We start from the raw sequence: 15,687 nt of genomic DNA on the forward strand, positions 1-15,687 counted from the left end.
CTTGCCCTAAAGAAACCAAAAAAGTAGTAAAAGAAATGAACATTCAAAAACAACCCTGCTTTTACAAATAATTTGCAAATCACCACATTTTTACCACTATTTTTTAAAACTATCCTAAAATACAATAAATTCGAGAGCGGAGTATGCAACGCCGTCGTTTTCTCGTTTCTCTTAAAAAAGTTCCAATTCCGCTGAAATGGGAACCTAAACCGCTAAACGACACCGTATCAAGCTCTTTAATGGCCTACCAACTGCCTGTCGTCGCCAATCAAATGCTCTCTCTTTTCGCTGCTTTCTGCCAGTGAAATTCTTCATTTCCACAACACTCAAATATCTGAATCACAGTTCGAAGCAACGCTGATTGCAGTCCCCCGGTTCTTTCGTCCAATCCTTCGCTTTCCATTTTCGACGATCTTCCTCTTCTAGCATAGCAAAAATACATCTACTCCAATATGTCAAACCTTGGCTCTTCTCTTCCCGATGCGACTGCGGCGGCCGGTAATTTTCACACCTGCATTTTGTACCTGAGAACTTTTAGAACGTAATTGAATTTTTTTTTGTGTCGTTAGCTCGGTTTTATATGTTTTTTGGAGATGCATTGTCTTACTCGTGGTTCCGATCGTTGAGTTGAGTTTGCGGTGTGGATGATTATGATCATTTTATAAATAAATTCATCTTTGTTAGAAAGAATTAATAATTCTTGGTCTAGGGAATATTGTAGTGATCGGCGACTTGTAGAGGTCTTAGTAATGCTTTTTCTTCCCGCTCTTGTAACTGTAGTAGTTCGGTTTACAATAACAAGTAGTTGTTATGTTTGTTAGCTGTGGATGCGGTGGAGATCATTAGGATCATTTTCTGCTTTGCTTGAGCTGTGAGATTAAAATATAGAATTGATTGTACTTGTCTATTCCCTTGGAAATATAATAGTGATCCGTAGGCTGTTGAAGTTCTTACTTACGTTTTCCTAGTTGTGCCAATTTTCTACTTTCTATACCAAAATGCATCACGTAATCTGGAGGCTTTTGAAGCTAGTTTAGCGTACATGTAACTGTTAAACGGAACCGCGTTTACTTGCTGCGATTTTAGATCTTTCTTCAGCTTTGATAGAGTTTTGATATTAGATGAGATTTGGTATATATAAATCCATCCAAATTAGAAAGAAATTAGTTCACGCTTTTTGTTCTGGAAAGTAAAGTAGTGAACAGCAGAGCTGGAGTTGTTACCTCTGATTCTCTGTTATTGTGACAGTCTTTGTGATGAAGCAAATTTCATGGCCAGAGGTAAATAGGAAGTGGAAGCTGTCAGTGCTTGATATTGGAGTTAGTTTTCATAATAATGAGGATAGACTAGGATCAGTAGATCGTGGAAGGTGAAAATGTTTGTGAAAGCATGTTCTTGATCATTCTTGAGTAATGGTCTCACGAGTGATGAAATAGAGAGATTTTACGGCTAAGCATTGCGAGCGTGACTACATGAATACGCCTTTCCCCTGCATTCTTAGGAGTTGAGTTTGAATCCTTTTTTGGGCCTTCTGTCAAAGCTTTGGTGTACCTTCACTGATGTTCAACCTTCATGTTAGGATCAAACAATTTACAAATAAAGGTATAGAAGTGCTGAAAATGTCTGGGTTGAGATATAGCAGTCCAATTAAATTGTACTAAAACGATAAAAAGGATTTGCTTTTCGCTAAGTAAGAAAGTAACGAGACTCGCAATGCAGTGATATCTAATTTTGGAGGCATGACTTATTAGTTTCACCCTTTCGCTTTGATCTGTCCACTTGGTGTATTTGTTCCCGTTTTCTGGAAAATTCACTGGCTAGCAAACTTGACAGATCTCACTCACTTATTATAGAGTTGGAGCATTTTGCTGGAACATTTGGTAAGATAGGACTGGAAGGAACTTCCATGAAAAAGAACTATCTTGTATAGATTTCTTTATGCAATAGTTAATAAGGTTGTGAAATGGTGTAAATGTTCCACTTCCCCTTATTCCACCACTATATCTTTTCCACTCTCCTTTTTCAGTTGGAAAGTTCTTTTGTAATTTCTCTATTTGGGCTTTCCATTCTATTGTAATTTCATACTATCAATCTATCATTAAAATATTATCCAGAAAAACAGATCTCTCACTTGTTGTATATGCAGAAAAGCTGCGCATTGGCTTCGTAGGTCTTGGAATCATGGGTTCACCAATGGCGCAAAATCTTATAAAATCTGGGTATGATTTATAAGAACGCTTTTTCCTATGTCTGTTTCCCTCTCAATTCTCCTTTTAAATCTGTATCATTAACTTACAAACGTTTCTATGGTATAGGTTGACTAAGATATAATCACAATGTTATGACATTTTATTTTAAAAATTATAGAATTTGTGTCTCAAGTACTTTGACTATTCCAGTTGAAGAAAACCGATAGTTTATGCGTTTACTTGAGTTAGGTTTCTCTTGGTGTATCAGTCGTTTTAATATGTGGTCTCCTCTTGCTTGTAGATATGATGTGACAGTCTGGAATAGGACTAAAAGCAAATGCGATCCTCTCATCAACTTGGGTGCAAAGTAAGTTCTGGATGTCCCAATATATGTATATTTAAACACTGCATACTTAATGTCATTATGCAAGCAAAGGCCATACTTTTTGAGGTTTTGAGGACTTAGTTTCCGAAATACATCTGTGGTATGGTTAGACAGTCTTGGGGCACAGGGCAGTGGTAAGACTTTTATGTAGTGCTCGGTAAAATAGGATTGGAGGGGGAAGGAAAAGGAGAATTGAGGGAGAAACTGGGAGAATTACTTTCTCGATGTCACAAAGTAATCTTGTCTAGCAAACAAGGAAAGGAAACATATATTTCATTGAAGTGAATGAGGTATCCAAAAACTTAAAAGAAATTATGAAAAGAAAGTGCCAGTTATATCTTTGATAGAGTGAGAATAATTGGAAAAGGAAAAAAGAATAGAGTTGCACTCCAAAGAGAAGCAAAAGTGAATTCAAGTTCAAATAATCTTGGGAACTCCTAAGATAAACAGAGACTTTCTCTAAGTAAGAAAGGAAACATAGAAATCAGTTGAAACACCAAGTTTTATTGGAATACATGAGAGTTGAGGAACATGTGACTCGTATAATCTTGGGAAACTTTGGGAAGTTCTAGTTCCGCTAGAGAAACATTTGGATTCCTCTCCTGTACTTATTATCATTAAGATTTATTCTAGGAAAATTGACCGGAGAAATTTTGTCTTCGAGCTACATGATATGATCTGAATAAATGGAGCGATTAGTTTTGTGAATGGTCCCCCATCCGACCAACTCTTTCGTTCTCAATAGAAGAGGAGGCCTAAATGTAGCATTCTTTTCTATTTCGAATTTTTTATTTCAAAGTTAGATTGAAGGATTACAGGTTTTGCATATCTTTGCCTTTCTTCTTTCTTTTTCAATAATATATTATCATATGTATGGTGAAGATTATAAAAAGGTTGCTAATATTTTAACTAATAAAACTGTAGTTAACAAATGAAACAATACCATACTTTTCTTTGAAAAAATAAAAAGCTATACTTGAGTATGAAATATATATTTTTGGGTTATTTCTAAGTAGAGTAAAATGAATACAAAAATTTATAAAATATAACAAAATATCGCCTTTTGTCTCCAATGGAAAGTGATAGTCTATCATAGACAAATTGTCATATTTATATAAATATTTTTAAAAGTTACGTCATTTAAAATAATGTTTCAATATTTTTTTGTTATATTTATTTTATTTATGTATGTATTTATTAGATTATAAAAGCTTATCAAAGGATTTTTTTTAGAGAACCAGAACATATTCTATTAATGAATAATAAATAAGAAGGAACTTCAATTTTGTTTTAATATCGATAAATATGACATATCTTAATAATTTGAAGAAGAGGACAATTAACTTCAGAAATATTTGGATAGTTTCAGTTTTTATTATAAAATTATTTCTTTTACTTCCATCCACATATCTCTTCCGAAGTCTTAAATTAGACAGCTTCATGAGTTATTCTCTTGTGGAAGACCTATCTTAGTATCTCGTCTATGGTTTTGGTGGTCTATTAGACAGTATTGGTGCAAAACTAAGCATCTATTTGGTGAATTTTAATCTTCCTTATTTAGTTTTCAGGTAGAGATCCTTTTTTAATCACCGCTAGGTAGGTGCTCAAGTCTCTCCTTATTTTATTTTATTCAATGAAATATTTCTTCTCTAAAAAATCCCAAAAAATAGTCTACATGAGTGTATTTGGTAGCCTGTAATGAGATGAGCTTGGAATTCAACCATCTTTTTCACTATTTTCACGCTTGACGAAGTTATTTTCTTTTCATTTTCTATTACTCAGCTTTCCAACTCTCCTCTTTATTTCAATATTCCTGATCACATTCCATCCCGGGAGCCCAAAGAAAAGAAGACATAAAAGAACTTTAAATTCATAGATAAAAAGATCAATATTGGAACGCGTGTAAAACGATGATAGTGTGACAACCGGCCATATTTGTTTATTCCAATTTACCCACATTTTCCTAGTTCCAAGCTTACATTTACTACCCATAACATTCGAGGAACGAGAGAAATAGTAACAGTGTGTTGTTCCGTAATGCTCTGGTTGTTCCATAGAGATTACTCAGATTGGCAATTTTCCAAATATTAAACCAAAAGTAGGCACGTATTTGAAACGACTCCTCGAATAGTATGCTTTAATAGGAAGGGCAACTGTTTTAAAAGATTTCTACGTAGAACAGAAAAGGGGAGGATATAGGATGTCTCTGAAGCCAGAAGCCATCGAATGTCAATACCTTGAAGTTACGGAAAAGGGAAACCGGCCATTTAACTGAAGTGCGAATGATTTATTTCACCCGATGACTCATAAATAACTCAAAAGAGAAATTAAAATCAAGAATCTGATGTCTGTGAATTCGCAAGATGAATAACATTTAATTTTGGAGAATATTCATCGCGATCTGGATAAACTGTCTAGTTCATTCTGAAACGACTTAGAATCTGAGTTCGTTGAGAGTGCTAGAGTAGATAGTCCATAAAGTAGAATGGTCGGAGGAAGTTCTGAGCTACGAGTTGCTAGATAGGCAATTACTAGTTTGATATAATAATTAGTGGTTTTTCTTCAAACTTAAAAACCACCCATACGCGTTATGCCCATTAATGGGATATTTTAATGAATCTCTTTCAACTGTTAATAGTCCATGATGTGCTGCATTTTTCTCCCATACGATTGTTACTGAAATAGTGGGTGGTTTTACACTCTTGGTCCTCTGAGAAACTCCTTTCTTTTCTTTTGTTTTTATTATTATTCTCAACCAATCATTTTGATTGACGTAATTTATGTGCTAGAAATCTCGATTCGTTTGAGTTTTAATTTGATATTTTACTCCAACATTTCAATTATTACTGAACAAGTCCACTGCTGCAGATACAAGCCTTCTCCTCAGGAAGTGGCAGCATGTTGTGATGTCACATTTGCTATGCTTGCTGACCCTGAAAGTGCAGTGAGTATATTTTATCTTCAATTTTTTGGCTATTTATATCTTCAATTCTTTGCCCGTTTTTTTTTTTCTTTTCTCTTTTTAATAGTAAACAATTTAATTTATAGTATGAAATTTACAGAAGGGAAAAATTCCATCCAAACAAAGATACCAAAAAAGAATACATAGGTGGTTTATTTCAGCTTTACATTTTTTCAAAGGAGGAAGGTTTGGTTTGATTCAATCATTCTAAAGGGAATCCTGATGTATTTCCTCATTTAGGATCTCTGTTTCCATTAATAATGCTTTGTCCAAAAGTATGAGACTTCTTTTGAGAGAGTAGGTAAAAGGTGAAGGGTTTCATCTTGTGAATTGGAGTGTGGTATCCAAGCCAGTGGAACACTAAAGTTTAGGCATTGGTAACCTTAGGGATGTGTAATAAAGCTGCATTGGTAACCTTAGGGATGTGTAATAAAGCTTTTTCTTTTTTTTTGGGTAAATGGATGGGGCACATTCCCCGAGAATCTTAACAGCCTTTGGCCCAAGGTTATTGCGATTATACGGTCTTTACCATTTCAAGGGAATTTCAAGTGGGAGTATGAAAGGCACTTCCACACACTTGTGGGAAGCTATTTCTTAGGTGTTTCCCTTTTTATTTTTGTTTTTTTGTTTTTTATTTTTTTTTCAGAACTGGCAGGGATTCGAGAATGGATTTAGTACTTACTTTTAGGAGGATAGTTTGTTGGGTGACAGATCCCTCTATTTTTTATTCCCTCGTTTATACCTCCTTTCCTTCATTTGGCGACTTCTGTCTTTTCTTCCTTCGGTCTATCTTATCTATACAAGGAGATTTCTTTATTTTTCCTGGGAAGATGGATCTTCGCACTTGGATTTCTAATCCTTCTAAGGGGTTAATGTGTAAATCTTTTTCTTTCCTAAATTTGTTTTGTTTGTCCCTCCTCTAGTCTTTCAGTTTTTTCTTTTCTGTGGGAGGTTAAAATCCACATAAAGGTTAGAGTTTTTGTTTGGCTGGTTCATGACAAAGTTAACCGTGGATCTTTGTGTTAGACCTCTTATTAAACATGTGTACAGTAGAAGGAAGAAGTAGAATGAAAAAGAATTTTAGCACGTGAGATTTAAATAGGTTAGTGGTGGGAAAGTTAGTGGAGTGACAGCTGTCCTTGAGTGAGAATTCTGTTTAAAAGACAGTTGTCTTTTGGTGGGAAAACATGTTCTGTTTTGTGTAGTTGTTAGTTCATTCAGAATTCTTCTGGTTGAGAGAAGAATTGAATTGTTCTTGTAACCCTAGATTGTCATTCCTACATTCTTGTGATTGATAGAAAGTAAATTCAATAAAGAAAGAAATACCAGAATTGTTTGGAGTTCCAACATTTTGGTATCAGAGCCAAAGATCCGAAAAACAGAAGGAATATGGTACAGACGCGGATTGAGGAGCGATTGGAATGCATAGATCAAGAAATTGCCGGTATGAAGAAGGAATTGAGCAAGGTGCCGGCGATCGAAATGAGCTTGAGCGAAATTGCGAAAAGTCTGGAATTAATGAGGTTGCAGTCGGAAAAGCAACAGCAATTGTTGTTTACGATTGTTGAGTCCAATACGAAAGAGAGATCGACGATGAGCCGTTTGGAGACGGAATCCGCCGCGAAAGAGTTTGAGAAGATGAAAGGAAAGGAAGACGACGCATCATCCAGTAAAGCGATTGACTCGGGCCGAAATTTCGGAGCAGACAGAAACGATCGAAGGATCGACGGTGACGACGGCGCGGCTGATCGAAACAAATTTAAGAAGATTGAGATGCCGGTTTTTACGGGAGAAGATCCGGACTCTTGGCTTTTCAGAGCAGAGAGGTATTTTCAAATTCATAAGCTAACTGATTCTGAGAAAATGTTAGTATCTACAATTAGTTTTGATGGTCCGGCATTAAACTGGTTTCGTTCACAAGAAGAGAGAGATAAGTTCACTAATTGGTCGAATATGAAGGAGAGATTGTTAATTCGTTTTCGATCTAACAAGGATGGAACACTCTCTGGGCAGTTTTTGAGAATTAAACAGGAGGGTACGGTGGAGGAGTATATCAACTTGTTTGACAAAATGGTAGCTCCGGTGAATGATTTACCCGAACGAGTAATTTTAGACACATTTATGAATGGGTTATTACCGTGGGTGAGATCTGAAGTTTTTTTTTGTCGACCGAAAAGTTTGGCAGAAATGATGGAAGCAGCACAGATGGTTGAAAACAGAGAAATAGCAAGAATTGAAGCTAAAATGAGTGGTTATTCAGGGGGAAGGTTAACAGCAAATAATAATGCTGTGGGAAAGACATCTACTGGAGCTATAGCAGGGGATAATAAGAATAACACTGTCTTCCCCATTCGAACTATTACCCTGAGAAGTTCTGTTCCGAATGAAAATCGAAGGGAAGGGACTTATAAAAGATTACCTGATGCTGAATTTCAGGCCAGAAAAGAGAAAGGATTATGTTTTCGTTGTAATGAAAAATACTCTGCTGATCATAAATGTAGATTAAGAGAACAAAGGGAGCTGAGGATGTTTGTGGTGACGGATGATAGAGATGAATATGAAATTGTTGAAGAAGAAAATGAAAGGAAGGAATTGAGTTGTATAGAGCTCAAGGAAGATGTCACTACTGTGGTTGAGTTATCAATCAACTCAGTAGTAGGCTTAAACGATCCGGGTACTATGAAAGTAAGAGGCAAATTATGTGGTGAAGAAGTGGTAGTTTTGATTGATTGTGGTGCGACACATAATTTTGTGTCAGAAAAATTAGTGAAGAAATTATCCCTGCCCATTAAAGAAACATCTCATTACGGTGTGATCTTAGGATCTGGGGCTGCTGTACAGGGTAAGGGAGTTTGTGAAAAATTGGAGGTGCAGATGGGGGGTTGGAAAATAGTAGAGGACTTCCTTCCATTGGAGCTTGGTGGAGTTGACGTTATCTTGGGAATGCAATGGTTATATTCCTTGGGAGTAACCACAGTAGATTGGAAAAATCTATCAATGACCTTTATAGCTGATGGGAAAGAGGTCAAAATCAAAGGAGACCCTAGTCTAACGAAGGCAAGGATTAGTCTAAAAAAATTGATAAAAAACTGGGAAGATAAAGACACTGGATATTTGATTGAATGTAGATCATTGCAAGTAAAGACTTTAGAGGAGAATGAACACAGTTTGTTCAGTACAGAAGCTGTGAGCAAGGCTGTGAGCGAAGGACCCATCAGTTCAGTCATCGAACAATTTTCAGATGTTTTTGATTGGCCAGAGAAGTTGCCACCTCGAAGGGAAATAGAACATCACATCCATTTGAAGGAGGGAACTAATCCAATTAATGTGCGACCATATCGATATGGTTTTCACCAAAAAGAGGAGATGGAGAAACTAGTTAGAGAAATGCTGGATTCAGGGGTAATAAGGCCGAGTACTAGTCCATATTCAAGTCCTGTATTACTGGTTAAAAAAAAAGATGGCAGCTGGCGATTTTGTGTGGATTATAGAGCTGTCAATAATGCCACCATTCCAGATAAGTTTCCCATTCCGGTGGTGGAAGAGTTATTTGATGAACTATGTGGGGCAACCTTGTTTTCTAAGATTGATTTGAAGTCAGGTTACCATCAAATCAGGATGGTCGATGAGGATGTTGAGAAAACGGCTTTCCGAACACATGAAGGCCATTATGAATTCTTAGTAATGCCCTTCGGGCTGACCAATGCTCCAGCCACTTTTCAAGCATTAATGAATAATATATTCAAGCCATTTCTCAGGAAGTTTGTGTTGGTTTTCTTTGATGACATATTAGTCTATAGTAGAAGTGAGGAAGAACACGAATTACACATGAAAAAGGTGCTGTCACTTCTAAGGCAGAATGAGTTATATGCTAACCAGAAGAAGTGTCACTTTGCACAGAAAAAAATTGAATATTTGGGCCATGTGATTTCAGGGGAAGGGGTAGCTGTGGATCCTGAGAAGATTAGATCTATTTCTAATTGGCCACAACCTACAAATGTTAAGGAGATTCGAGGGTTTTTGGGACTAACTGGATATTACCGACGCTTTGTGCAACATTATGGAACTATTGCTGCTCCATTAACTCAACAGTTAAAGAAGGGAGGATTTCATTGGAATGAGGAAGCCATGTTAGCTTTCGAACGGCTAAAATCAGCAATGATTAAGCTGCCGGTATTAGCTCTACCTGACTTTTCTAAGCAATTCGAAATAGAAGCTGATGCTTCGGGTTATGGAGTTGGAGCTGTCCTGGTCCAAGATGGAAGGCCAATTGCATTTTACAGTCACACTTTAGCATTAAGGGACCGAGCTCGGCCAGTGTATGAAAGGGAACTCATGGCTGTTGTGTTGGCGGTTCAGAGGTGGCGGCCCTATTTGCTGATAGGGAAATTTAAGGTAAAAACAGATCAGAAAGCACTTAAGTTTTTACTGGATCAGAGGATCATTCAGCCACAGTACCAAAAATGGATAGCTAAGCTATTAGGCTATTCCTTTGAAGTAGTTTACAAACCCGGAGTTGACAATGGTGCAGCCGATGCCTTATCCAGAAAACCAGATGGGGTGCAACTGTTTGGATTATCGATTCCAATCACTGTTGACTTGGAGGTGATAAAAAAGGAGGTGTATCAAGATCCAAAATATGAGAAGATTATAAAACAGTTAGAGCAAGGGGAGGAACTGTCTGAAAGCAATTACTCAATGCGGAGAGGGTTGCTGTTGTATAAGAACCGTCTGGTAATTCTAAAACAATCTTCATTAATACCAGTAATTCTTGATACTTTTCATAATTCTGTAGTTGGGGGTCACTCTGGTTTCTTAAGAACTTATAAAAGGGCAGCAGCTGAATTGTTTTGGGAGGGAATGAAGGCTGATATTAAAAAACACTGTGAAGAGTGTTTAACATGTCAAAGGAGTAAGTCTTTGTCTCTGTCACCAGCTGGTTTATTAGTTCCATTGGAAATTCCTCAAGCTGTTTGGAGTGATATTTCAATGGATTTTGTAGAAGGCCTACCAAAATCAAGTGGATTTGAAGTAGTTCTGGTTGTGGTAGACAGACTAAGTAAGTATGGACATTTTCTGCCCCTGAAACATCCGTATACTGCTAAATCAGTGGCTGAGTTATTTGTGAAAGAAATAGTGAGGTTGCATGGATTTCCATTATCCATTGTTTCGGATAGAGACAAGATTTTTCTGAGTCAATTTTGGTCTGAAATGTTTCGTTTATCAGGCACAAAATTGAACAAGAGCACCGCTTATCATCCTCAATCGGATGGCCAAACTGAGGTTGTCAACAGGGGAGTGGAAACCTATTTGAGGTGCTTCTGTAATGAAAAACCTAAAGATTGGTCAAAATGGCTGCCGTGGACAGAATATTGGTATAACACTACCTTTCAGCGTTCTATTGGAATGACTCCATTTCAGGTAGTGTATGGTAGGCAGCCTCCTACGCTTTTGTCCTATGGTAGTACATTGTCTAAGAATTCCACGGTTGAAGAAATGTTGCAAGAAAGAGATCTTGTTTTGGTGTCTTTGCGGGAGCATTTACTATTGGCTCAAGAACAAATGAAACGGTATGCAGATCAGAAGAGAAGAGCTGTGGAATATTCTGTGGGAGAATATGTGTTCTTACGTATTCGTCCTTATCGCCAACTGTCAGTGCGCAGTAGAAGAAATGAAAAACTTGCCCCACGTTTCTTTGGTCCATATAAAATTGTTGAAAGGATTGGGCCAGTGGCTTATCGATTACAGCTGCCAGAAAGTTCAAAGATTCATCCCGTATTTCATGTTTCACAGTTGAGGAAAATGGTGGGACATCATGAGGGATCTCAACCAACTATACAATTTGTTGATGAGAATTATGTGTGGAAATCGGATCCGGAAGAAGCTGTTGATTATCGTGAGACAGTGGCTGGGCAATGGGAAGTCTTAGTGTGCTGGAAAGGACTTCCTAAGCATGAAGCTTCTTGGGAATCTTATGATGAAATGCAGATTAAGTATCCAGCTTTTCACCTTGAGGACAAGGTGAATTTAAAAGGGAGGGGTATTGTTAGACCTCTTATTAAACATGTGTACAGTAGAAGGAAGAAGTAGAATGAAAAAGAATTTTAGCACGTGAGATTTAAATAGGTTAGTGGTGGGAAAGTTAGTGGAGTGACAGCTGTCCTTGAGTGAGAATTCTGTTTAAAAGACAGTTGTCTTTTGGTGGGAAAACATGTTCTGTTTTGTGTAGTTGTTAGTTCATTCAGAATTCTTCTGGTTGAGAGAAGAATTGAATTGTTCTTGTAACCCTAGATTGTCATTCCTACATTCTTGTGATTGATAGAAAGTAAATTCAATAAAGAAAGAAATACCAGAATTGTTTGGAGTTCCAACACTTTGTTGAATTAAGGGGAAGGTCATCCTCATTGATAGGTTTGCTATGCTGTATCATGTGTAAGGGAGCAACGGAGGACCACGATCATCTTTTCTAGTCTGGTGATTACACTTTGACTGTTTGGTCTCGTTCCTTTCATGCCTTTGGCATCATTGTTGTTTGGCCTAGAGTTCTATGATTGAGGGTTTGTTGCTTCATCTGCCCTTTGGATAGTTGGCATTTGCGCCTTACTTTGGGGTATTTGGAGAGAGATAAACAATAGAGAGTTAAAGGTGTGAAACGGTCAAAGAGAGTTTGTTCCCTCGTTATGTTTAATACCTTCCTTTCAGCGTGGGTGTATAGGGACTTCAGCGATTATCCATTAGGTTTGATCTTGCCTGATTGGAGCCGTCTTCTTTAGCTTCCCTTCTTTTGGGGTTGGTTTGCATGTATTATTTTTATTTTTTCTTTCTTTATTTTTTCTTACAATAATAATAAAAGAAAAAAAGATTTAACTAACTTATTCTACTATTTCCAGTTGGATGTTGCTACGGGTGAAAATGGAGCTGCGAGTGGTTTGAGCCCAGGAAAAGGGTATAACTTCTATTATTCTTTCTTTCTTCTTTTTTCCCACTATAGTATGATCCCTTCACTTTGTATTACCAAAATTTGTATCTATAATTTAGTCCGAGCAAATTGCGTTTGTGTTTTTAATTACATCTCTCTCCTGCTGGAACTTCCATTCAATTATCTATTTCTTCAATTTGAATGCTTTCTCACGATGTCCTGTGATCGAGTTTAGTTATCGTGTAGATATTTTAGCGTATTCTATTGCTACTGGCAGGTATGTGGATGTTTCAACAGTTGATGGTGCTACTTCTAAATTGATTAGTGCACGTATAAAGGATACGGGAGCTCTATTTCTGGAGGTAGGATAATGCTTATATCCACGTGTACAATTAGCAACTACCAATTAGAATGAGCACTCTAGGACTGCTTCCCAATGTTCTTATTGTAATACTTGACATTTGAACTTACTAATTGGCGATTACAACTTTCCTCTAGGCTCCAGTTTCCGGCTCCAAAAAGCCTGCGGAAGATGGACAACTTATATTTCTTACTGCGGGTCAGTAACTTATATCATTAATGGGTTAACATTTTGCAAAAGAAATTCTCTTGGTTACATCGTGAACTTTATATAAATGAGTGCATTAGTTTGTACCGAGTGCAGAGGAAACTTTCAAGATTCATCAGTTACATTTATCATACTGCTTGTTTTCTGTGTCTACTCCTTTGTATCTCATATCTCTATAGTAGAAAGACTAGAATATTGATGTACAGTCTCCAAATTCAGGTGACAAAGCTCTGTATGAAAGAGTTGCTCCGCTTCTGGATATCATGGGGAAGGTAGTTAGAAATTTAAGCTACTAGACGAACTAATTTGGTGAAAATTGCTGCTTCTTCACATTTTCCCGCTTGTGTATTTTATTTTCATATAGTCAAAATTTTATCTTGGGGAAGTCGGAAATGGAGCTGCAATGAAGCTTGTTGTCAACATGATCATGGGAAGGTTCTGTCCCATATTTTATCTGTTAGTTGCTATTTGGTACTTCCGTCTGTTAGTATCTTGCAATAATTTTGTATTTATTTTTCTAAATATTTGTAGCATGATGGCATCATTCTCTGAAGGATTGCTTCTAAGTGAAAAAGTAGGACTTGACCCAAGCATCCTTGTACAGGTATTCCCCAGAATGGTTGTGCTTTAGTTTATTCTCAATGCTTAAACGAGCCTTTGAAAAAAAGTCGAATAGTTAGACTTCTTACCCACTTCTCATCCCATGAATCAGTTCCTCAGGCTTGGTTTTGAGGAGGTACTAATGAACCTCCCTTTTTGTCATAGAGGGAGAGCTGTCTCAGGCTTGACTTTTTGCCAAAGAGACAGCTTTAGTTGGGAATAGTTAAATTTAGATTTAAATACTATTTTGTCGGTGCATTCTTTTTTCTTTCTTTCCTTTTAATTTTTAATTTTTTTAATTTTTTATTTTGATTCTTGTACACACAAAATGTTCATTTTGGCTTCTATACTTTCAAATGATTCATTTTGGTCATCGAATTTGGAAAGTAAGCATTCTGATGAAAACTAGGGAACCAAAATGGTAACTTTTAAAAGTACAAAAACCAAAATGAACATTATGAAATTACAATGATCAAAATAAATTAAAATTAAAAGTGTAGAGACCAAAATGAACAAAGGCTAAGAAGTATAATTAAAAAGTATAATTACCTTGATATTAATATTATTGAAACCTTAAATTTATCGGTCTTTGTTATAAGCTTATGACGTATGTTAATCAGGTTTTTGTAATTCCCATTTTGGTTTCGTTCTTTTAAATTAGAGTGCGTTTTTGTAACTAGCATTTGAACTTTTTTTTTAAGATTTTTTTTAATATGACCTAGTACATTTTTTTCCTTCATATTTTTCAAGAAAAAGCTCAGTTTCTTGTTGTTATTATTATTCTTTTAAAAAGTAGTGTCTAAACAGATACATCCCATGATTTGTCCAGGTCAAAATAAAAATAAATATTTGAGCACTAAAACTTTGTTTGTGACCCATATTGATTGAACTATAAAATGCTTCGTTCTCTCTCATGACAGGTGGTTTCCCAGGGTGCAATTAGTGCACCAATGTATTCACTCAAGGGGCCATCAATGATTCAATCCCTTTATCCCACTGCCTTTCCTCTAAAGCATCAACAGAAGGTAATTTTGCTTTTGACTTCATTCATATACCATCTTCTTCTTAAATTCTTAATTCTCATGTGGCCAACTGTTTCAGGACTTGAGGCTTGCTCTGGGCTTAGCCGAATCCGTTTCGCAACCGACCCCGATTGCTGCAGCTGCAAATGAGCTATACAAGGTAGCCAAATCTCATGGCCTCAGTGATCACGATTTTTCGGCTGTCATTGAATCATTGAAATCGAAGTTACCACATTCAAAAACCGAGTAATCAAATCCCCCAAAATTCCACTTCTCTTTAGAATTTGTTGCACGCTATTTAGCTTGAATTATGTACGTGATTATTGCTCATTTGCAATATCATAGGAAACACCCCCATTGTGAATTTAGAATTTTTGAATGCAGTTTGTGTTCATTCGTGCTAAAACTGATGGTTGAACTTTAATTATATCGATTCGCTCAAGATAAGCGACTGGTATTAATAATTTTGGCATGTATTCGACTTGTATTATTTGGTTGGATTGAAATTAAAATCGAATGACTATATATAGGAAAAAATGGTCCAAAAGTCGATTGAGTTTCTTCTTGAAAATTTCTTGAGCTTTGTGGTTGAAGATTCCTGAAGACAAGAGAGAAAGATAAAGCCAAAGAGAGCAAGAAAAGAGAAAATAATAATTAAAAAAAAAAAGAGAGAGAAAGTTTAAGAGAGGGAGAAGGGGACAGATGATATAAAGAGAACAAAAGCATATCTCATGTTGACTTATTTGATAAAAATGTAATCATTGAGTTCAACTAGTTAAGAGTTTAAAAGGAGTTTATGAGACAAAAAGTAGAGTGAAGTGAACTCCAAAGAGTTGTGAACTCTAGAATTTTAGGAATTCACAATTTTTTAGAATTTACGACTTTACTCTTCAATTCCCAACACAACATGTCATTGACAACCTTCAACCGAAGATGAAAATTTTGAGTCAATCCTATATGGTCAACTAAACAAAGACAAAAAGATTAATTTATCCCTTGGTAGTGATTTCAAACTATTTTCACTTTATTCTATTTAAAAATC

General features: G+C 36.4%; 1 protein-coding gene across 1 annotated transcript; it reads left to right on the forward strand.

Annotated features, from left to right (window-relative positions):
- Positions 1-267: 267 nt before the first annotated feature.
- Positions 268-15,109, forward strand: LOC103490045 (glyoxylate/succinic semialdehyde reductase 2, chloroplastic-like). The gene is made up of 12 exons (XM_008449415.3): positions 268-498; positions 2,147-2,219; positions 2,491-2,556; positions 5,443-5,518; positions 12,427-12,482; positions 12,733-12,817; positions 12,954-13,014; positions 13,243-13,295; positions 13,388-13,458; positions 13,555-13,627; positions 14,544-14,648; positions 14,725-15,109. Exons 1-12 carry the CDS (start codon positions 453-455, stop codon positions 14,893-14,895), a joined length of 936 nt encoding a protein of 311 aa, XP_008447637.1. The 5' UTR covers positions 268-452; the 3' UTR covers positions 14,896-15,109.
- The last annotated feature ends 578 nt before the right edge of the window (positions 15,110-15,687 follow it).

This window comes from Cucumis melo, chromosome 4 (assembly GCF_025177605.1).
Source record: "Cucumis melo cultivar AY chromosome 4, USDA_Cmelo_AY_1.0, whole genome shotgun sequence".
Classification (NCBI taxonomy): domain Eukaryota; kingdom Viridiplantae; phylum Streptophyta; class Magnoliopsida; order Cucurbitales; family Cucurbitaceae; genus Cucumis; species Cucumis melo.

What these genes read in the sequence shown, in the direction of transcription:
- LOC103490045 (XM_008449415.3), top strand. Translation starts at nt 453, where the DNA reads ATGTCAAACCTTGGCTCTTCTCTTCCCGATGCGACTGCGGCGGCCG. An exon ending in TTGCTGACCCTGAAAGTGCA is followed by an intron (nt 5,519 to 12,426) that starts GTGAGTATATTT and finishes TACTATTTCCAG; the next exon opens with TTGGATGTTGCTACGGGTGA. An exon ending in CTCTAAAGCATCAACAGAAG is followed by an intron (nt 14,649 to 14,724) that starts GTAATTTTGCTT and finishes CAACTGTTTCAG; the next exon opens with GACTTGAGGCTTGCTCTGGG.